At 45.1% G+C, this 24,159-nt stretch overlaps 1 protein-coding gene across 22 annotated transcripts in view; it reads left to right on the forward strand.

The window, feature by feature from the left end:
- Nucleotides 1–24,159, forward strand: part of CELF4 (CUGBP Elav-like family member 4) — a 1,506,243-nt gene that overhangs the window by 1,314,842 nt on the left and 167,242 nt on the right. For all 22 annotated transcript variants that reach the window (XR_013263988.1, XM_077463101.1, XM_077463104.1 and 19 more), the window contains one exon: nt 23,116–23,259. Coding sequence is in view for 21 of the 22 variants with exons in the window: in XM_077463101.1 (XP_077319227.1) it covers nt 23,116–23,259 (144 nt within the window). In the remaining variant the exon portion in view is untranslated. The remainder of the gene's footprint in view (nt 1–23,115; nt 23,260–24,159) is intronic.

Below are 24,159 nucleotides of genomic sequence, written 5' to 3' on the forward strand. Positions count from 1 at the left end.
AGGAGGCTTATGTTTGCAGGCCAATGATTCACAGCTCCGCCCAACTGCCAGCCGGGATTGCTGGCAACCCCTAACTAAGAGGCTCAAGTTTGCAGGACAGTGATTCAAAGCTTTACCTGCTATTCTGAATTTCTGGGAACACCTAATTAAGAGGCTGAGGTTAGCAGGCCAGTAATTCACAGCTCCGCCCATTGAAGTCTTTCTGCAGTCTGATAATATGTGCCATTAGTCACTCACAAGAAAATGATTTACAGGGATCCAGGATTGATTACATGCAAATGATAGAGGTTTAAGGTAGGGAGTTTGTACAGTTTACATTGTAGTTTTATTAACTTTGTAATTCCACATGAGCCCATTAATTAAAGCAGACCTCCAGCCAAAATAGAGGAATAAAAAGAGATTTAAAAAAGCTGCCATATTGATCTTTAATTCAGGCATGTCTCCCTCAGTACTTTTTTCAGCCAATAGATATCCTCAGTCTGATGGCCAGCATCATCCCGGACGAGCCCCCAGTCAGTGACAGGACAGTGAAAGGAGAAGCAGCGCAGCAATGAGCTTATCTCATTGTCAAACTGCTCCCTCCACTTATCAGCAAGCTTTTTGTGCTGCTTTTTCCACTCACATGACATCACTGCTGTACAGAGACTGCAAGAAGCTGATACCAGGTCACATTCAGGCACTTGCACTTCTTGCATTTAAAAATATACATAAATATATTACTGGTGGCAGAGCTGCATTCATATTTATCATATATAATCTGCTTCAGCTCTTTACTGCCAGCCCTTTAGAGGGTTCTTTACATCAGAGGTTGGCTGGCGAGCTCCCAATTATGTGATCACTCTGATTGGCTGTTACAGTGGCTGCATGAACCCTAGTCCATCCTATCTATTCCCGATCATGCACAGTGGCTGGAAGATGCCAGTGACAGCTAGGACACAGTACTTGGGGCGCCAAGGGAGAACGCTCCCAGCACAGAATGATGCCACTGGCTGTACGCATATACAGTATATCTGGCAATATGGCCCACCTCTGTGCTGCCACCTATAGGTGTACGTCCAGCAACACACTTCACCAAAATTTCTACATTTTTGTACAATTTTGGGTGTAGGGAAATCCCAATTTTGCCAGTCGAATCAACTGCAGGGTTTTACCGCCACCTAACCGCTAATGTGAACAAACCCATAGGGCTCACTTATATGTGCTTTTCAATTTTAGATTCCATGTAGACACATTAACATGTCTGTCATGCTAAGATGCATTATTAATGCGTTTTGTGTGTGGTTTTTACACATTTGCATCATGTTATGCTTTCCGGGTGCCTCTTCTGCATTGGTTTTCTATTGTATGGGTTCTTGTACTGTTATCTCAACTAGTAACGCTCTAATGCATCTCAAATGTGCTGTAAATGCCATAGGGGTTATGTGTAATGTTTGCAGCATGATGCAATGTAGCACATTTGCAGCACAGCTAAATACTACATGTCGGATGCACTTTGGCGCAACAAAATGAAAGCATCGTAAACACAACCATGTGAACAACGTTGCCCGCTGCTATGCACACGATTGACAGCATTGACAGTCATTCCTGAGGCTTTGATGCTACTGTAAGTTTAGCCTTTTGCCCCGTACACAGGATCCGAATATCGTACGACTGATCGTACGGGCGTTTTCGGTTAATAATTGCAAGTAGAAATTGAATAGCTAAATAAAGTCATGAAAATTCTCGTACGATAGAAAAAAAAAGTGATGTCATGTGTTGTAATGTATTTGTATTGTATTTTTGGAACGACAACTATACTGACTAAACGAAAATCGTACGATCTGGAGTCGTACGAGGAAAATTTCCGCGTATGTCCGATCGAATAATATCGGATGAACGGTCGTGATCGGCTGTCGAAAGTAGTGTACACGCGGTCCGAAAATCGAACGATCTTTCCTCGGACGACCGTTTTCGTACGATATTCGGATCGTGTGTATGGGCCATTAGGCTAGCTCCACACCTGTACATGGTGGTTACCATGCACATCAATGTGCTCTGTAACGTAGTGGCACGCTTTGGTAACACGCGTTGTATGTGCATTTTTTTAGGTGGCATTCAGTGCATTTAAAATGAGTCCCAAAAACAGGGTATCTGAGCCTTCAGCGCACCCCGACACATACACTATATTTCTAAAAGTATTGGGACGCCTGCCTTTACACGCACATAAACTTTAATGGCTTCCCAGTCTTATGCTGCATACACATGATCGGACTTTCCGCCAACAAAACCATGGATTTTTGTTCAAAGGTTGTTGGCTCAAACTTGTCTTGCATGCACACGGTCACACAAATGTTGGCCAACAATTCCGAAATTGGGAACACGGTGACATACAAGATGAACGACGAGCCGAGAAAAAGGAAGTTCGATAGCCAGTGTGGCTCCTCTTCTCCTCATGCGTGAACTTTTGTGTGACAGACTTGTGTACACACGATTGGACTTTCTGACAACAAAGTTTTGTTGGCAGAAAATTTGAGAACCTTCTAAGAAACATTTGTTGGCGGAAAGTCCGACAGCAAATGTTCAATGAAGCATAAACATGGTCAGACTTTCCAACAACAAGATCACATCCAACATTTCCCATCGAGAAATCTGATCGTGTGTATGCTCCATCAGTCCGTTGGGTTCAATATTGAGTTGGCCCACCCTTTGCAGCTATAAAAGCTTCAACTCTTCTGGGGAGGCCGTCCACAAGGTTTAGGAGTGTGTCTATGGGAATGTTTGACCATTCTTCCAGAAGTGCATTTGTGAGGTCAGGCACTGATGTTGGACTAGAAGGCCTGGTTCACAGTCTTCACTCAAATTCATCCCAAAGGTGGTCTATCGGGTTGAGGTCAGGCCAGTCAAGTTCATCCACCCCAAACTCGCTCATCCATGTCTTTATGGACTTTGCTCAAACATTCCCATAGACACACTCCTAAATTCTGTGGACAGCCTTCCCAGAAGAGTTGAAGCTGTTATAGCTGCAAAGGGTGGGACAACTCAGTATTGAACCCTACGGACTAAGACTAGGGTGCCATTATGGTGCGTACACACAACCAGTTTTCCCGTCTGAATAAACTCCAACGACGGGACTAGGAAAAGGAAGTTCAATAGCCAGTAGACATTAGCTTCCGTCACATACTTGCTTCAGAGCATGTGTAGTTTTTGGTCCGTCGGAACAGCATACAGACGAGCGGTTTTTCCTGATAGGAATTGGTTCCGCCGGAAATATTTAAAACATGTTCTATTTCTAGGTGCGTCAGAATTTCCGTAAAAAAAAAGTTTGATGAGGCATACACACGATCGGAATATACGATGAAAAGATTCCATCAGACTTTTTCTGTCGGACATTCCGCTCTTATGTACGCAGCATTAAAGATCATGTGCGTGTAAAGTGAGGTGTCCCAATACTTTTGACAATATAGTGTGTATACAGTATATACTGTACACATAGTGTAAATATATGTGTTTGTTTTCTAATCCCATGGGTCAGCTCTAATGTTCTCGGTTCTCAATACAGGTCTGTTCAGACCATACTACTCTCTGTGTGGCCTATCCTTGAGCTGGCTATATCTCAGCAGGTGGCATTCTGATAGCAAATGAAGTGGTTGTGTCTGTATATATAATATATACACATATAGTTCACGAGGGTGTTTTTTTCCTCCTTGCATGGGTAGGCCCTGCTTTCAGTTCTAACGTTCCTCCTTCTCAATATAATTCTGTTCAGACCGCACAACTCTCTGTGTGTGGCCTATCCTGTAGCAGGTTGGATTTCAGCAGCTGGCAAGTTGATAGCCATTAAAGCTAGACTCTACCTCTTGGAATATAAAGAATAGAAATGTGAAAGACAAGTTACAAATGACTCAGAGGCAATGGCAGTAATAACTCAAAGTAGGTACGGAAGGAGCGAGCGGTGCCAAGGTGTGCCCGCGTGGCGACAGGAGTGCTTTTTTGCCATCTTATTTTAGCTGAGTTCCCTTCCAGCTGCAGGAAGGCCCCAGAACGCTTCTTCCTCTGCCATGCCCATTGTTCTATAAATGAACTCATAAATCAGTCGTTGCTAGGCCGGAAATAAAGTGCCAGCCTGCCTGACAGGGGGTATGAATCACGCCGACACAAAGGAAAGCCTACTGGGGATGAAGTACTCATCTGCACGGTGTTTTTTTCTTCCCTTTCCCTCTCTCTAGTCACATCTTTGTAACGGGGCAGGCAGCTGGCAGGACAGTTAAAGTCCCCTCGGGGACCCGGCGGGCATCACTCTCCGTCTCTCTCCTCTCCGATTGTTGTGTGCCACCGAATTCATTACCTCCAAGCGGGATGAGAGAGAAGAGCGGACAGGCAGACACATGGCCTACTTTCATACAAAAGCAGTTAATTGCCTCTGTAACGTCTTTTTATGTGTCTGACGGGAAGAGGGAACATTTAGAGGACCACTAAGCTGGAAAACGGAAAAAAAATTTAAGCTGGAAAACAGAAAAAAAAAAAAACTTTGGTCACAGAGTTATTTACTAACGTTATGATTATCGGGTGTTTCAAAAGCAGGAAACGATCAAATCTACAATCGTCACTACTTTTCACCCAACAGAGTCATCTACAGTACGTATCATAGGCTAAGTTCACCTTTTCGGGCAGAATTTTCATGATAAATAGAAGCCTTTTCTCCTGAAGTCATCCCAATGTGCATGACAACTTTGAATTTTTACCTCTCCATTCAAAATGTAAAAAAAAAAAATGCATTCTGCTTTCATCACTTGCTGTACGTAGATCATGTGACATTCAAGGAAGGTATATCATATGGAATTTAGGGAGGAAAAAAGGTGAACTTGGCCTTTAAATAAATGTAAACTCCAAGTGGGTGACATTGTGCATTGTGAATGACAGCACAAAGCACCTCACATAGAGCACGTGCGTTACCAAGCGTGTGGTAAAAGCACATTAAGGCGCGTGATTTAGCATTGCCACAATGCGAATGGGCCTTTAACATGGATGGGCTGCCAATGCACCACAATGGATGAAAAAATGGGCAGGACCCTTTTTTTTAACAATGCAGTATACCGCAATGCATGATATTTAAATATTTCGCATTCTGATATAAACAGTCAACGATTCGTGCCAGGGCCATCTTTAATAGGGATTGGACCCTGGGCAAACGTTTTCTTGCCCCCCCCCCCCCATACAGTTTCGCTCTCCACCTGCTCTGAGACATACAATAAATAGCAGCTAGACTTAAAAGCAGTTTACTTTATCAGATCAGGAAGCAATTGTGATTGGTTGCCAGAGGTTACAGTGTATCATTACCTTTACTGACTGGTTGCTAGAGGTTACATCACACATTACGGCTCACTGATTAGTTGCTGGATGTTACAGCACATGATTTCTGCTTGTTAATTGGTTGCTAGAGATTATTGTACAGTAATACTGCTCACTGATTGGTTGCTAGAGGTTACAGCACATCATCTCCTCACTGCAGGGGGCATGATATACATATGAATGCCACCTTTATTGACATATCTATGCCACCGGATGCAGCTATTTACATATGAATGCCGGTTATTTACATGTAAACACGGGGTCTGCAGGTGAATCATCTGTACACAAATATAAGGCAGAGCTGGGCAGCATTAATAGCAGCACTTTACACTGAGATATCAGGACAAAGCTAGGGACTAAAACTTCAAGGGACAAGGGAATTTAAACTGAGATAGTTGGCAAGTATGCAGCAGCTGCTTTGGGCCCCACAACAATGACAGGGCCCAGGGCAGCTGCCCCTTTTGCCCTGCCTTAAAGACGGCCCTGCTGGGATCATTTGTATTTTTTCCATAAATTTAAAGTAATCAGGGTTTGAACAAACCATTAAGAGTGGCTTCAGAGTATTGTGGGTCTTAATGGAAGTCAAGGATAGAAACAGATGTCCAAGGTTTCTGAGGTTGAAGGTCCAGAGCAGGCAAGGCAGAGACTGCAGTGCTGGTGGAAGACAAGAGAAGACAAAGCAGGAATTGAAATGTTGGTTGAGGACCAGAGAAGACAAGGCAGGAACTGAAATGCCGGTTGAAGGCCAAAGAAAACCAAGCAAGTTCTTGAATGATGGTCGAGGACCAGAAAGATAAGGCAGGAACCAGAATGCTGGTCAAGAGTTAGGACAGACCACAAATTGACTAGAAAGCTGGTTGTAGATCAAAGATGACCACAGTTTGGAGTGTTGGGTGTAGACTACAGAAGGCAAAGTAGGAATTAAATGCTGGTTGAAGGCCAGAGAAGACAAGGCAGGAACTGGAATTCTGGTTGAGGGTTAAGGCAGACCAAAAATGGGCCGGAGAGCTAGTTTAAGACCAAACAAGACAGTTTGGAGTGATAGGTGCAGACCAGAGAAAACAAGGTAGGATTTAAATGCTGGTTGAAGACCAGAGAAGAGAAGGCAGGAACTGGGATGCTGGTTGAGGATTATGGCAGACCAAGAATGGACTGGTAAACTGGTTGGAGACCAAAGACAACCAAAGTATGGAGTGATGGGTGCAGACCATAGAACATGGTAGGAACTGAAATGCTGGTTGAGGACCAGAGAAAACAAGGCAGGGACTTAAATGCTGGTCAAGGGCCAGAAAGACAAGGCAGGAACCGGAATGCTGGTTGAGGACCAAAGAAAACAAGGCAGGGACTTAAATGCTGGTCAAGGGCCAGAAAGACAAGGCAGGAACCGGAATGCTGGTCGAGAGTTAGGACAGACCAAGAATGGTCTAGAAAGCTTGTTGAAAACCAAATAAGAACAGAGTTTGAAGTGTTGGGTGCAGACCAGAGAAGAAAAGGTAGTAATTGAATGCTGGTTGAAGACCAGAGAAAACAAGGCAGAAACTGGAATGCTGGTGGAGGATTAAGACAGACCAAAAATGGACTGGAGAATTGGTTGGAGACTGAAGAAGACCAAAGTTTGGAGTGATAGGTGCAAGAGAAAACAAGGTAGGAACTGGAATACCAGTTGAGGATCAGTGAAGACAAGGCAGGAAATGGAATGCTGGCAGAGGTTTGAGGCAGACTAAAAATGGACTGGAGTGCTAAATGAGGATTAGAGCAGACTAGACGGGGATCAGTGCGCTGGTTTAGGATTAGAGTACTAGAAAGGATCACAGCAGACTTTGAAAGAATTGGAGCACTGGTTAAGGAACAAAGCAGACAAAGCAGAGGCTAGGTTGCTGTTTACTGATAAGAGGGAAAAGTCAGGGTTTGAAGTGCTGACTGGAGATTAGAGCTAGCAAACATAGGCTGTTAGTCTGGCTGAGAATTAAAGAAGACGAATTAGGGATTACAGTACTGTTTGGGAACAAAAGCAAACCAGTCTGAGATTGAATTGGTAGTTGAGGATCAGAGCAGATAAGGCAGGGGTTGGAGTGCTGTTTTGGGACAAGAGCATACTATCCAGGGCTTGGAGTGTTGGTTGAGGAGCAAAGCAGACTAAACAGAGACTGGAGTGCTGGTTGAAAATTAAGGTAAGACAGGGACTGGAGTGCTGGTTGAAAATTAAGGTAAGACAGGGACTGGAGTGCTGGTTGAAAATTAAGGTAAGACAGGGACTGGAGTGCTGGTTGAAAATTAAGGTAAGACAGGGACTGGAGTGCTGGTTGAGGATCACAATAGTCTTGGCACTGATTTATATGCTGGTTTATGATCAGAGCAGATACAGCAGGGATATGAGTGCCGATTGAGTATTAGGGCAGACCAAGAATGGGCACTGAATCACTGATTGGAAACAAGAGAAGACCAGAGATTGATGTGCTGGTTTCAGACCCAATCAGACAAGGCAGGGACTGGAATGCTGATTTGAGATCAATATATACAAGGCCATGGACTGGATTGCTGGTTGAAGACTAGAAAAGACCAGAGATTAGAGTGCTGGGTGCATACTAGAGGTGACAAGGCAGGGGATGTAATTTTGGTTGCAGGTCAAAACAGTCAAGGCAAGGGACTGGAGTAATGGTTGGTGGTCAGAGAAGACCACAGACTGAAGTACTGGGAGTGGACCTGAGCAAACAAAGCCAAGAACTGAAGTACTGATTGGAGACCAGAAAAGACCAGAGATTAGAGTGCAGAGTACCCGGGAAAACAAGGCTAAGACCTGAAGTGAGACCAGAGAAGGCCAGAGATTGGAGTGCTGGGTGCATACCAGAGCAGACGAGGCAGAGACTGTAGTTCTGGTTGAAGGTCAAAGCAGCCAAGCCAAGAGACTGAAGTGCTGGTTGGAGACCAGAAAAGACCAGAGATTGGAGTGCTGAGTACCCAAGGCTAAGAACTGAAGTGAGACCAGAGAAGACCAGAGATTGGAGTGCTGGGTGCATACCAGAGCAGACCAGGCAGAGACTGTAGTTTTGGTTGAAGGTCAAAACAGCCAAGCCAAGGGACTGGAGTGCTGGCTGTAGATCAGAAAAGACCAGAGACTTAAGTGCTGGGTGCGGACCTCAGCAAACAAGGCCAAGAACTGAGGGTTTGGAGACCAGAGAAGACCAGAGATTGGAGTGCTAAGTTCCTGAGCAAACAAGGCAGGAATGCTAATTAGGATCAGAGCAGAAGATTCAATAAGAGTTCAGGAACTGATAAACTTGGCTAAAATAAGATCAGCAGGCCTAAGCAGAGACCATGGACAGGAAGGTCGGGGCTCATAGCAGATTCAGAATAAGCGAGTAACTTAGAAAGTGATTTCCAGGAGCTGAGGTCAAGAAGCTGATCAGATGCTGGGACCGTAAAGGCCACCAAACACATAAGCTAAGGAACTCAGGTGCTGGACACGCATAGAAAGAAGAAGGTCTCAGGATTTGGCCTGGTTTCTCACCCTCACATTTGTATTATATTGATACGTTAAGCCTGCATTTTCTTCCGGCACTCTTATAACTGCCACTGATATATGAAAGCAGATCTCACATTCAGCTGAAAAAAATTATTACGTGAAGGGTGAGAAACTGTGTTCTGTGAGTCCTCAGCTTGTTATTCTGTTGTTTCATAAGCCTATGTGCTTCTCTCTGTTCCTGTCTTGGCAACATTAATAAAGCACGTCCCCATTGTTATTTTTTTTTTCCAACAAATTCAGTAAAATAATTCCGCAGACAGAAGAGTTCAAGAGACATAATAGTAATGAAAGTACAGAAGAGATTATCTGTTCTGAGTGTGGGGAAGGAGCGTGCATCTACATTTTCCTTACTGCCCTCTAGTGTCTCTCCATCAAAATGCGGGGAAAAAAATTATTGAACAATCATCACCTAAAGAATTTAAAGGAACCCACATGGAGATTAATATGGAGGCTGCTATCGCTTTTCTTTCCTTCTGAAAATGCTCATCACCTGCTTGGCTCTGGGCACTTTCGTGAGGAGGGGGGGGGGATAATAGCCAATAAAGAAAAAATAGTATAGCGTATAGTCATATTATACTTGTATGTTATTAAGAATGACCTTTCCTTTTCAATCTGTAGCTCTGTAATTTTCTGAAAATGCAATATGGCATCCTGGAGCTGTTCTGTACACAGAATGTATACATAACGCCCCCCCCCCCCCCCCCCCGAAACGTCATTTACATCTTGTGTGATTGGCCCTCTGATTTTCCCAGAAGTCTACACTACGATACAAGCAGGGGCGGACTGACAACTCATGGGGCCCCTGGGCAATAGGAGATTATGGGGCCCCCGGGCAATAGCAGAAGATTATGGGGCCCCTGGGCAATAGGAGATTATGGGGGGGGTCCCAGGCAATAGGAGATTATGGGGCCCCCAGACAATAGGAGATTATGGGGGGGTCCCAGGCAATAGGAGAAGATTATGGGGCCCCTGGGCAATAGGAGATTATGGGGGGGGGGTCTCAGGTAATAGGAGATTATGGGAGTCCCAGGCAATAGGAGATTATGGGGCCCCCAGGCAATAGGAGAAGATTATGGGGCCCCTAGGCAATAGGAGATTATGGGGGGTCCCAGGCAATAGGAGATTATGGGGCCCCTGGGCAATAGAAGATTATGGGGCCCTTGGGCAATAGGAGATTATGGGGGGTTCCAGCAATAGGAGATTATGGGGCCCCAAGCAATAGGAGAAGCTTATGGGGCCCCTGGGCAATAGGAGATTATGGGGGGTCCCAGCAATAGGAGATTATGGGGCCCCAAGCAATAGGAGAAGATTATGGGGCCCCTGGGCAATAGGAGACTATGGGGGGTCTCAGGCAATAGGAGATTATGGGGTCCCCAGGCAATAGATTATGGGGCCACACAGTATACACACACACACACACACATACAGTATACACAGACACACAATATACATACACAGTATACACACACTGAAAAGGTACTGGAGAGGCGGGGCAGCTATAATCTTGGGATTTAAAAAAAAAACACAAATTTTTACATACTGTCCCTGATTTTATTGAGGCTGGCAACCCTGATGGGGCCCCTTAGTGGCATAGGCAGTGCCCGAGGGCCCGAATGGTCAGTCTGCCCCTGGATACAAGTCAGATTTTTGGCATCCCCTGCCGCAAAAATGTCATTTTTTGGTGAGATACTCCCAATAGGACCACGTCTAAAGGGATGCAGGCCCTGCAGATTTCCTCATCAAAGCCCTGCAGGTGCAGCAGCTGATTGATAATTCTGAAACCACTCCCATTAGGCCCACTCAGCACAGAGGAACAAACAGAGATTTCTTTACAATAACACAAGGAAGTAATCTGCAACAAAGTTTGTTAAAACCCTTGTAATGTACATAGATCATGCTTTTTTTTTTTTCTCAACAAAAGTGGAGTTACCCTTTAACGTTCAGCTTTTCATAATACCCGCATGCAATATATATATATATATATATATATATATATATATATATATATATACTGTATATATATATATATTTTTTTTTTTTTTTTATTATTTGCTGTAACTTTTTCTGGCCATGACCAATCAAAGGCAAATGAGAGGAGTGTGAAAGGGTTAACCTGCCATCCTTTGTTACTTCCCCGCTCTGTGCAGTGGAGTTTAAAATACTCTCTGCAACAATTGCACCTCTTTGTGCTCGCTGCGCTGTTGGCGAGAGAGAGGGGGGGAGGGGCGGCCTCTGATCCGCCGCGGTTAGAGCAGTACAGGAAGGCCCACGCTGGGTAATTGAATATCAATAGGTGAGACGGAAGCGGGGAAAAGATTCCTGTCACATGTAGGTGTGCTCAACAACTCAATTTTCCGCCGCTGACAACCTCACAAATGAGCTTTTCAGCGGCACCGGGAAATCGCCACAGAGCAAATTAACCCATTATAGCAAATCGCAAGTAATGGCAAAAAAAAATAAAAAAAATGACGTTTGCTGCTAGAGAGGTGGGAGAGAAAACGCAACCGCCGGCATCACAAAATTCTGAAACCTGAACTCAAAAGGATTTGTATTTCTGTTCACCCTGTCCTCAGGTTTACACAGCTCCGCCGAACAGCACTGCCCCGATTATTCAAACTGGTACCAGCTAGTTTTGTTGCTCTGATCAGGAAAGCACAATCAGCTGTTTCAGGGCCTTTTCATTGCATGTTAACCTTATAATCAGGACGCATTCATGCCTTGGTGTCCCAATGGGGGGGGGGAATTTACTAAAACTGGAGCACACAGAATCTGGTGCAGCTGTGCATGGCAACCAATCAGCTTCTATCTTCAGCTTGTTCAATTAAACTTTTAAGCCGAGTACACATGATCAGGCTTTCTGACGTCGGTGACAGGCTGTTGGCGGGAAATCCGACCGTTTGTACGCTCCATCGGACAATTGTTGTCGGATTTTCCACGGACAAATGTTGGATGGCAGGTTTTCAAATTTTACACGGACAAATGTGTGTTGTCGGATTTTCCGATCATGTGTACACAAGTCTGTCGGACAAAAGTCCAAAGTACAAACACGCATGCTCGGAAGCAAGGATGAGCCGGAATCGGTCGGTCTTGTAAACTAGCGTTCGTAATGGAGAATTAACATTCATGACGTGACGAATTATGAAATCTCGAAATGCAGCGCACATTTCTCTTCTTCTTTAATGGGATAATAATGAAGCTGCTTTACTGGTGATACTGATGGAGTTATTGAAAACACATTTTCAAAGGCTTTTTATTTTCTAGTGATATCAAGAATAATATTATTATGTTTTTTTTTTTTTGTTTTTTTTATTTGGGCAAGACACCACAACACCATTATCCCGTAGTTTATAAAATTAAAGATACAACTATGTTGGTGTCTCTTGTCAATTTTACATTGTATTTTTATAAATGTAACTGCCTACTCCCAAACTGTCATCTGAAGTAAAACACATAGCCAAGTTTTATTCTCTAGGGGTGTACCGAATGGGTTTTTTGGTGCCGAAACCGATACCGAAAATGAAAAATACACTAGGCCAAAAACCGAAACCGATATCGAAAATGACCGATACCGAAACTTATTTAAAAAATATATATTTTTATACAGGAGATGGTCAGAGACTGCAGACATGATACAAGACATCAATGCAGCCTCATCAGTGCCCGTCAGATGCAGCCTGCCTATGTCCCCAGTGCAGCCAGCCTGTGTCCCCCCAGTGCAGCCAGCCTGTGTCCCCCCAGTGCAGCCAGCCTGTGTCCCCCTCCTGCAGCCAGTCTGTGCCCCCCCCCTGCAGCCAGTCTGTGTCCCCCCAGTGCAGCCAGTCTGTGTCCCCCCAGTGCAGCCAGCCTGTGTCCCCCCCTGCAGCCAGTCTGTGTCCCCCCCCCTGCAGCCAGTCTGTGTCCCCCCAGTGCAGCCAGCCTGTGTCCCCCCCAGTGCAGCCAGCCTGTGCCCCCCCCCTAGTGCAGCCAGTCTGCGTCCCCCCAGTGCAGCCAGCATGAGCCCCCTCCCAGTGCAGCCAGCCTGTGTCCCCACCAGTGCAGCCAATCTGTGTCCCCCCCCTAGTGCAGCCAGTCTGCGTCCCCCCAGTGCAGCCAGCATGAGCCCCCCCCCCAGGTCAGCCAGCCTGTGTCCCCACCAGTGCAGCCAATCTGTGTCCCCCCAGTGCAGCTGCCCCCCCAGTGCAGTCAATCTGTGTCCCCCCCAGTGCAGCCAGCCTGTTTCCCCCCCCCCCCAGGTCAGCCAGCCTGTGTCCCTCCCAGTGCAGCCAATCTGTGTCCCCCCAGTGTAGCTGCCCCCCCCCAGTGCAGTCAATCTGTGTCCCCCCCAGTGCAGCCAGCCTGTGTCCCCCCAGTGCCGCCAACCTGTTCCCCCCCCCCCCAGTGCAGCCAGCCTGTGTCCCCCCCCCCCAGTGCAGCCAGCCTGTGCAGGGGAGGAGGGAGGAGAGCCACCGCCGCCTGGTTGATTGGAGTGCCGGGAACATAACAGCTTTTATTTCAATAGCTGTGTGTTACCCGCCACGCACCGTCATATGCAGCACCTCCCCTTTGTCTGGGGAACTTTGATAGGCAGATCCCCGTCCCAGGATTGGTGGGGAACACTCCAGCTGATCGGCAAATCGGCTGGACTGCCCTTCTGTTCTGCGCATGCACCGGCACTTTTTAACGGAGGGCACAAATCGATAGAACACTGAGATTAGGCAGCGATTTGGCAATGCAATTTGACATGTCAAAACGGCCTGATGTGAATGGGGGCTAAGCCCTGGTTTTACGCCAGCGCAACTTATTAAGGCAATTATATTTATCTAATTTATGTACACAATCCTGCACTTCTGGGTATCCAGCACAATGCAGGCTGCTCACTTCTGCTGTGATTCTACACAGTGGGAGCTGATCAGTGGGTCCCGCGGACCCCATGTCTGCCAGCACCCGCTGATTGTTCGGTACACACAGAACAGCGATCTGCCTATGTAGACAAGACTGATCGTCTTTGCGGCTTCACTTCTCGGCTCCCTACTGCACACGCGCGAGCTGCGCAGTGCAGCGCAATGGGAATGGTCCGTGCTGTCTCTGGGACCCGTGTGTGTCCCAGCAGACAGTGCGCCGGGACAGGAAGAGGCATAGACTCCCAACAGGTATCTGCACCCCCCTGAAAGGTGCCAAATGTGACACCGGAGGGGGGAGGGTTTCCGAAAAGCGATTTTTGTGTGAACCTCCGCTTAAGAAGAAGCACATTAAGGTCCTGGAGTGGCCTAGCCAGTCTCCAGACCTTAATCCCATAGAAAATATGTGGAGGGAGCTGAAGGTTGGAGTTATCAAACGTCGGCCTCGAAACCTTAATGACTTGGAGAGGACAAAATCCAATCCCTCCTGAGATGTGTGCAGACCTGGTGGCCAACTACAAGAAACGTCTGACCTCTGTGACTGCCAAAAAGGTCTAATGCCGCGTACACACGATCGGAAATTCAGCCAGCAAAAGACCGATGAGAGCTTTTGGTCGGAAAATGCGACCGTGTGTACGCTCCATCTGACTTTTGCTGGTCGAATTCCAGCCAGCAAAAGATTGGGAGCAGGTTCTCAATTTTTCGGTCGGAAAAAGTTCAGATCGGAAATTTCCGATCGTCTGCACGAATACCGACGCGCAAAATTCCTACACATGCTCGGAAACAGTTTGGCGCATGCTGGGAAGCATTGAACTTCATTTTCTCGGCTCGTCGTAGTGTTGTACGTCACCGCGTTCTTGGCGGTCCAAAGTTCAGCGAACTTTTGTGTGACCCATGTGTATGCAAGCCGTGTATTCAGCGGATCAAATACACCCCCACCCCCCTCACTGTATAAACTATACAGATTAACAAAGTTTTTAAATACTGTATTATTATGCGGCGATCAGCATTTTCTAATCAGGCCAATGTCTTTAATAAAAAAAAGTCTGTCTATTCCCTTTTAAATTCCCATTTTCCTCGCTTGCCCTGGGTGTGTCCCGCCGCGGTCCAGGTGCTCAATTCTCCGTAATCTCTGCTGTCAATCAACATGACACGGGGAAGGGGGCTGGGCACATCAACAGCCTGCGAGGGCGATCTGCTCATTTGCATACCAGCTGTTCTCCCGTTTGCCCATACAGGAAGCCAAAGCGTTAACCGTTTCTAATTTTTCCAGCAGTTCCACGTGTTTAAAACCGATCGCTCTCGCTCTTTTAATTAGAGCGCTTCTTCATAATAACCGCACAGCTGTGTGACAGGTCCTCTTGATGAATTTTCCCTCGGCGCAACAGGATGATCTTCATTTGACTTTTTTCTTTTTTTTTTTCAATTCTCGGATGGATGCGGAATATTAATTACCAATAGGAAAAAGCGCATTGTCTTTTTTTTTTTTCGCGTTCGGTGTAGAAATTGTATTGGCCAATTACACAACAATTACAGATAGTCTTTGTGATCATTAAAAGCTCATCTGTTCGGATTGAATCTCGCACTAAACAGGTACAAGGACAAGAAGGACGTTTAAAATTATCTGGGTTTTCATTAAATTATCAGGGAAGAGGCACTCAGAGGTGATTATGTGTAATGTGCAAAGTCTGTTATCAGCTCTCTCTCCGTGAATCCCCCTCCTGAAATATATACATAATGTCATTGGCTGCGTCTGACGCCGTTCCTCACCCCTGGGCTGTAAACGCCTGAGCCGAAAAGGGCGCCTCTCCTGAGAGCGATGCGTAGGAAACGTCGTCGCTGACCCCCTTTTGAAGATGCTGCTTTTCCTGGCTTCTATGTCACCCCCCCCCTTGGGTTTTCGGTGCAGACCCGAGCTGATGATCAATATTCCAGGTCCTTCACCTGTTGCTGCCCATGTAACGCATAGGGGGGGCTTTAATGCTCACATGCCGCACATGTGTGTCCATGGGCATCAGAAGTTTCTGTGGCACAGTGGCCGAGATGTCTTAGTAGTGTTTGGGAGCCATGTGACCACTGTGACAGCCAATCCTTATTAGAATCCCCCCCAACATCAGGGTCCCTATTAGAGTCTCCCTTTATATCTGGGTCCTTATCAGAGTCCCCTCTTTCATCAAGACCCTCATAGAGTCCATATTAGAGTCTCCCCTTAATATTAGGTTCCATATCAGAATCCCCCCTTACATCCAGGTCCCTATCAAAGTACCCTCTTGCATCCGAATCCGAGTACCCCCTTACAACAGGGTCCCTATCAGAATCCCCCCTTACATCAGGGTCACTATCAGATCCCCCTCTTACATCAGGGTCCCTATCAGATTCCCCCTTACATCAGGGTCCCTATCAGATTCCCCTATTACATTGGAGTCCCTATCAGATTCCCCTCTTACATTGGGGTCCCTATCAGATTGCCCTCTTACATCAGGGTCCCTATCAGATTGCCCTCTTACATCAGGGTCTCTATCAGATTTCCCTCTTACATCAGGGTCCCTATCAGATTCCTTTCTTATATCAGGGTCCCTATCAGATTTCTCCCTTACATCAGGGTCCTTATCAACGTACCGTATTATATCTGTTAGAACCCCCCTTACATCAGGGTCCTTATCAAAGTACCATCTTACATCCAAATCCCTGTCAGAGTCCCCCCTTACATCAGGGTCCCTATCATATTTCCCCCTTACATCAGGGTCCCTATCAACATACCGTAATGTATCTGGTTCCCTATTAGAATCCCCCTTACATCAGGGTCCCTATCAGAATCCCCCTTACATCAGTATCCCTATCAAAGTACCCTCTTACATCAGGGTCCCTATCAGATTGCTCTTTTACATCTGAGTCCCTATCAGATTCCCCCCTTACATCAGGGTCCCTATCAAAGTACCCTCTTACTGTACATCTGGATCACTATCAAAGTACTCTCTTACATCTGGATCCCTATTAAAATCCCCCCCTTATATCAGGGTCCCTATCAAAGTATCCTCTTACATCCGGATCCCTGTCAGAGTCCCCCCTTACATCAGGGTCCCCATCACATTCCCCCCTTACCTCAGGGTCCCTATCAAAGTACCCTCTTACATCTGGATCCCTATTAGAATCCCCCCTTACATCAGGGTCCCTATCAAATTACCATCCTACATCCAGATCCCTATCAGAGCCCCCCTTACATCAGGGTTCCTATTAGAATCCCCCTTACATCTGGGCCCCTATCAAGGTACTCTCTACACCCAGGTCCTTATTAGAGTCCCCCTTACAGCAGGGTCCCTATCAAAGTACCCACTTATATCCGGATCCCTGTCAGATTCCCCCCTTACATCAGGGTCCCTATCAGATTCACCCCTAACATCAGGGTCCCTATCAAAGCACCCGCTTACATCTGGATCCCTATCAGAATTCCCCTTACATCAGGGTCCCTATCAATGTACTCTCCTACATCCAGATCCCTATCAAAGCCCCCCCCCCCCCCAACATCAGGGTTGGTAACCGAATCCCCCTTACATCCGGGTCCCTATCAAGGTACTTTCTTATGGCCGGGTTCTTATTACATCAGGGTCCCTATTAAAGTACCTGCTTACATCCTGGATCCCTATCAAATTTCAACCTTACATCAGGGTCCCTACCAGAACCATGAGACCAACTGATCCGATACCTTAGTCTGTGCACTAAATCTGGGAATACACTACTGTCCTTAGCATTGGCCCGGATAAAGCGGACCATACTTTGGAGACCCCTGCTCTAATTCATACATCTGTGTGATATGCTAGCTCTGTAACAAACTGGCATTTTTTTCCAGCAAAGCAGTTAAGATTAGCCAGATAAACATATCAAAAGGAGCCTGCTATGCATGGTGCTGTCGCAGCTCACAGGAGGAAGCAGGAATGACCTCATAAAAATGCTGCTGATTTCATTGTCCAATCAGAATCCTGAGGTCGGGCCCTTGACCAAGGTAACAGAGTCAGGGAACTACCTACCCTGTCTGCCTGTGGTGAGAGCCTGGATTGCAAGCCTGGAGGGAGAATAATGGGAAAGCAGTTTCTGTGTATGTACTGTATTGCAGTTGTGCCCAATTCCATGTTCTAAAAAAGCACCGGGTAGAGTAGAGCCCAGGGTGTAAAGGACCCGCCCCTTGGGGGGGGTGTCATGAAGGCACCCTGGATGACTTGGGATAGATGATAACCACCTGATCTGGGGTCCTCTCTCTACGGACAGAACCATCATTAAGCCCAGCTTAGCAGCTGGCACGGCGAATCAGAGTTAATTAAGTACGCTGTGCCATCGACTGATCAGGCCCGAGACTTAGCAGGAAATGTCTACGTTACAAATATTCCTTCGCCGATGAGCGGCAATTAAGAGACTGATCAATAACAACATTATGCTGTTATAAAATAGAAATGGTCACCCCAGTAGCTCCTCGTGACTCATGTTTCATTACTTTGAAATTAGACTTTCTGATCGATACACAAGTAATCACATTTAAAGGATCAGTCCGCCCCAAAAGTGATATTGTGGTTAGATGTGGAGCCTGGTGGGCCAAATCACCTGCTGGCTTTTTATAGCTCTTAAAGGACCTCTTTAGTGAAACCTCCCTGCCATACTTCTGGCTCTGTTCCCTTTCTCCTTGGGTGGTCCTTTGGGATCTACATGGAGTATGGATCGCCGAGCCAAGGTTTTTTTGGCCAACGTTCCACCAAAGGGTACTATTGGAATGTTGGTGAGTGTATGAAGTGAGATTCCTACCAGGGTCCAGGTTTACATCTATGTGTGACGGGAACTCACACAAAGTCCCGCGCTTTCCCCGACGTTCACAGAAACGCGTTGCCTGTTAGAAGATGCGCAGTGGTGCCATTATTTGTTAATGGCACCCCCCAACCATCCACCAACTCGCACATTTTGGCTGCACCAAACCACACAAGGGTCACGGACTTCTTTACTGCATTTCTCACACGTAGGGCAGCCCATTGAAATGAATGGGCCAAACATGTGACATATGGGAATGCGCGGAAAAGCACCTACTCTTGGTCGCACCTGTAGGTAAAACTCCAAAAGAATAATCAGCTAAAAAAAAGTCCTCTAATTAATTAATTGGACCAAGCCAGCTTAAACCCCTTGCTGTCACTTTAAGAGGGTCTTTACACCAGGGGGTGGGAAGGATCCGCTGATCACATGACCACTGTGATCGGTCACATGATCCGGAGCTGGTCCTGCCTACTACTGATCATTTGCAGAGACCAATACCCGACAGCCCAGTCACCATGCTGAGAGCAAACAGTGAGCGCAGAAAGCTCTGCTGCCCATGGACGCTAAAGCCCACCTTCTTTGCAACCGCATATTGGTGTTATGTGGGTACCCAGAGGTTAGGATCTTTCTGATATCACAATATGCAGCAACAGTATCATTTTTAAGAAAAGCTCCACATTTTACCATTAAAAAGCCACCCTTGAGCACCACTTGAGTAACTTTTCTCTCAATGTTACCAGTCAGCTGCAGGCAGGCGTAAGCATTTCCCCAGTCTCCACAGCCAAGAACTGCAGAGGCACCAGGCTTTTTTATGATTCTGAGATCTCAGAGCCCATAATCTCAGTCCAGCAAGCAGATAGTGACCCTGGATGATGCCTAAACAAAGATGGCTCTGTCCTTTTGAAGAGAAAAGCAGGTGAAGACATTATCCGGGGGAGTACTGGGATGTCTATGAGAAGTAATTGATTCTTAGGAGATCATTTATGAAACATTAGTTGCTTGAATGTCAGAATAATTTGCGAAAGCTGAAAGAAATATCCCCTGTTTTTACTAAGAGATGAATGCCTATATTGCCAACTCCCTCTAGTGTCCAAAATGTGTTATAGTTTTCTCCTTGAGGTATTTCAGAAAAGTACCGCATTTTGGCCACTAGATGAAGTTGATAAAACAGGCCTTAAACACTAACTAAAAAAAATACGGAATGTTCAATTTAACTTGTTCAAATATTTCATGAATAGATCCCATAGTGTTCCAATGACAAATTATTAAGTAAATGTGTGCAATTAACATGAAAAACTTTATTTGCTGCTAGGTTCACTATAAGACAATATAATAAAATACATTCTATGTTGTTGTGTCTATATATATATATATATATATATATATATATATATATATATATATATATATATATATATATATATATATATATATATATATATATATACATATATATATATATATATATATATATATATATATATATATATATATATATATATATATTATTATTTTTTTCCATTTATTTTATACTATACATCAGGGTCCATTCATATCTGATGTGAAAGTTATGTGTGTCATATAAGTCACAGACCCCGGGTTTGAGCCCTTTCAGGGAAACTGGAGGCTTTGTATGATATCTGTTCATAGGGATAGTTTATTTTTGAATACATGGGCTTCTTTTTGTAATTTTGTGGAATATTTGGGGTATTTTGATAAAAAATTGATTGAAAAGTGATCATGTGGTGGTTTTCTAGCTGTAATCCTTGTTTATGTGTATGAAGATGAATTGCTGATTCCTCGGGGGCGGGAGCCAATATGATTAGCTCTATGTAGTTTAAAGAAATCCCTGTGTTGATACAATTTAGAGGAAAATAATGATATTTTTTTATGATATTTAATACACAGACTTCTTTTTGTAATTTTGTGGAATATTTGGGGTATTTTTGAAAATTGTGAGGGTTTTGTAGGTGTAATCCCTTTTTATGTGTATGAAGATGAATTTCTGATTCTTCGGGGGTGGGAACTAATATGATTGGTGCTACATACTTTGAAGAAACTCCTGTGTTAAACGTTTTAAAAAAGAATAATAATGTGTTTTTATGATATTTAATACACAGGCTTCTTTTTGTAATTTTGTGGAATATTTTGGGTATTTTGATAAAAATTTATTGCAAAGTGATCATGTGATGGTTTTGTAGCAGTAATCCTTTTTTTGTGTATAAAGATGAATTGCTGATTCCTTGGGGGCGGGAGCCAATATAATATGATTGGTTCTATGTAGTTTAAAGAAATCCCTGTGTTGATACAATTTAGAGTAAAATAATGATATTTTTATGATATTTAATACACAGACTTCTTTTTTGGAATTTTGTGTAATATTTTGGTTATTTTGATAAAAAAAATTGATTGAAAAGTGATCATGTGAAGGTTTAGTAGCTGTAATCCCTTTATATGTTTGAAGATGAATTTCTGATTCCTCGGGGGCGGGAGCTAATATGATCGGTTCTCTGTACTTTAAAGAAACTCCTGTGTTGCTACTATTTAAAGAAGGAAAATAATATTTTATATATTTAATACACAGGCTCCTTTTTGTAATCTTGAGGAATAATTTGGGTATTTTGATAAAATGTATTGAAACTTAATCATGTGAGGTTTTTGTAGCAGCAATGCTTTTTTTTGTGTAGAAAGATGAATTGCTGATTCCTCGGGGGTGGGAGCCAATATGATTGGTTCTATGTATTTTAAAGAAATTCCTGTGTGTTGATATAATTTAGAGGAAAATAATGATTTTTTTAATGATATTTAATACACAGACTTCTTTTTGTAATTTTGTGGAATATTTTGGGTATTGTGATAACAATTGATTGAAACGCGATCACGTGAGGGTTTTGTAGCATCAATGCTTTTTTTGTGTATGAAGACAAATTGCTGATTTCTCGGGGGTGGGAGCTAATATGATTGGTTCTATGTGCTTTAAGGGAACTCCTGTGTTGATACTATTTAAAGGAGAATAATAATTTTTTCCTATGATATTTATATATATAAATGTGAAAGTAATCAGCTTAACACATATCATGGTCATCATTTGTGTTGGAGTAAGGAGAAGGGAAGAGTTAAAGCTGTATCTGTATATTTTGCCTTCCCTGGTTCTACCTTTCCCTACTCATCCACATGATGTTGTAATGTTGAAATAAAATGTCCATTACTTTAAACCCAGTGATATCATCACAGGGTCTCTATGCTTCTCTATGCAATGCAGACAGATCATGGCTGGTGGGAGGGGCTGGAAGGGTGCTGTAAATAGCTTCCTAAAAAGATCACAGCACCCTACCTCAGTACTCCTATCAAGAGTTCTCAGTCACTCCTCTTGGGAGGTGTTATGCAAATATCAAAATGCCTTGATGGGTGGATGTCATTCCTAAGGAGTGGGTGTCCCTAGGCAGACTGTGTTTGCATTGTTACGCCCACATGTGATGCAGAAAATGCATGACTGAAAGAACTGAAATTCAATAAATGAAAGGGGAGGGGCAGTCTGGCTGGGGAGGAAAGGGCTAAATCAGGGGTCTCCAAACAGTTAAGTACAAGGGTCACATTATATATAGTCCACATCTGAGTCTGACCTTTCATCCAAGTCCCCATCAGGGTCCCACTTACATCAGAGTCCCAATTAATTTCCCCCTTTACATCTGGTTCACCAACTGAGTTCCCCCTCGTACATCTGGCTCTCCATCAAAGTCCTCCATTCTATCAGGGTCCCCATCAGAGTCCTGCCATGCATAAGGGCCCCCCATCAATGTCCTCCCTTACATCAGGGTCTCCATCAGAATTCCCACTCACATCAGAGTCCCCATCAGAGTACCCCCTTGCATCAGGATCCCCATCAGAGTTCGCCCCCACATCAGGGTCCCCATCAGAGTACCCCCCTTACATCATGGTCCCCATCAAGTTGCCTCCTTTCTTACGGGTCCCCATGCATCAGTGTCCACCCTTACATCAGTGTCCCAGTCAGAGTCCCCCCTTACATCAGGATCCCCATCAGCATCCCCCTTACATAAGAGTCTCAATCAGAGTCCCCTCTTACATCAGGATCCCCATCAGCATCCCCCTTACATTAGTGTCCCCATCAGAGACCACCCTTGCACCAGGGTCCCCATCAAATTCCCCCTTTGCATCAGAATCCCCCCTTACATCAAGGTCCCCATCAGAGTCCCCCTTTAGATTCCCCTTTATATCAGACTGAAGCAGAGAACATAGGCAGCCTCTGCGACCTGAGCCCTCAATCGATGCACATTGAAGATATGCGATTCTCCCTAGGCTTGGGCCAGACAAAATCTTGTAGAGGGCTAGATGTGGCCCAAGGGCCATAGTTTGGAGACCCCTGGGCCAGATGATACTGGATATCCTCAAGCCTGGAAATAAGGCAGGCTCTATGTTATTTGCTGCAGCTTCTGAGGCACATTGTGAGGAGCTCACAGTGTGCAGCGAAAACAGAGTAAGCCATTTCAGTCCAGGAGGGGAGCCGGTACAACTGCGCAAGACTGAAAGGAAGGCCGGGAGTTCAACTTTAATGAATGTATCTTCTTTTTTTTCTAGGGGGCGTCATCGAGCCTGGTGGTGAAATTTGCAGACACAGACAAGGAGCGCACAATGAGACGCATGCAACAAATGGCAGGGCAGATGGGAATGTTCAACCCAATGGCCATCCAGTTCGGAGCGTATGGTGCTTATGCACAGGCAGTAAGTCAATAAAGCACAGCCCCGAGTGTCCCATCATACAATGTTACAGATGAATAAAGTTTACCTATCAACTGCTGTACATGGGGGGTCCGGATCCCGGGGACGGGGAGGGACAGTAGATGGTGGTGTTCTGCCATATAGCATCCGGCCATCTAGAAGTGTCCGCCCCGTACTGCGCAGGCGCAGCACTTGCGCAGTACGGAGCAGAAGGAGATTCGGAAAATCTCCAAAGATGAACGGTGCCTGTGCCGTGAGTGGAGGTGCAAGCCCCACCATCCAAGTGTACATAAGGCTGCACATATTAGAGGGCCCCTCGCAGGCTCGCCACGCTTCGGGCACGGCTCTTTTTATTCTAACTCTATATCCACTTGGATGGTGGGGCTAGAACCTGGACCCACGGCGCAGGTGCCGTTCATCTTCGGCTATTTTCAGAATCTGTTTGTCCTGTGTACTGCGCATGCGCAGTACACAACGGACACTATCCGATGGGGGACATTATGTGATAGTACAGGGGCCTTCAGACAAGCGAGTGACATGGGACACAATTAGAAAACAAAGGCAAACCTAGGGGAGTGAGTGTGTGACGCTGTCCATAGTGCTGAATTCCAAATATACTGTTAATGGCAGTGATGTCACAGGCCCTTCTGGGATTCCCCCAACCCCCACTGGATGAGTAGAAAGAACTGGCTTTGCTACCTCATTAGGAAGGAGGATGAAGATGACACTTAGGGGTGTATTTATGAAAAAAAAATTGCAAAACTATTCATCCTGCGAAACTGCATGTACATTAATTTTATGCAAATGAGGGCAACATTGATAGTTACTAGGCTGTTTTCTCTCCAGGTCGAATTTTCTTCAGTCGTAAAATATAGAGTAAATCAGCAAGATACTGCACTATGG

The sequence above is a fragment of the Lithobates pipiens genome, unplaced genomic scaffold (genome assembly GCF_037356315.1).
Source record: "Lithobates pipiens isolate NorthernLeopardFrog02 unplaced genomic scaffold, aLitPip1_a1.2 Scaffold_3, whole genome shotgun sequence".
Classification (NCBI taxonomy): Eukaryota; Metazoa; Chordata; class Amphibia; order Anura; family Ranidae; genus Lithobates; species Lithobates pipiens.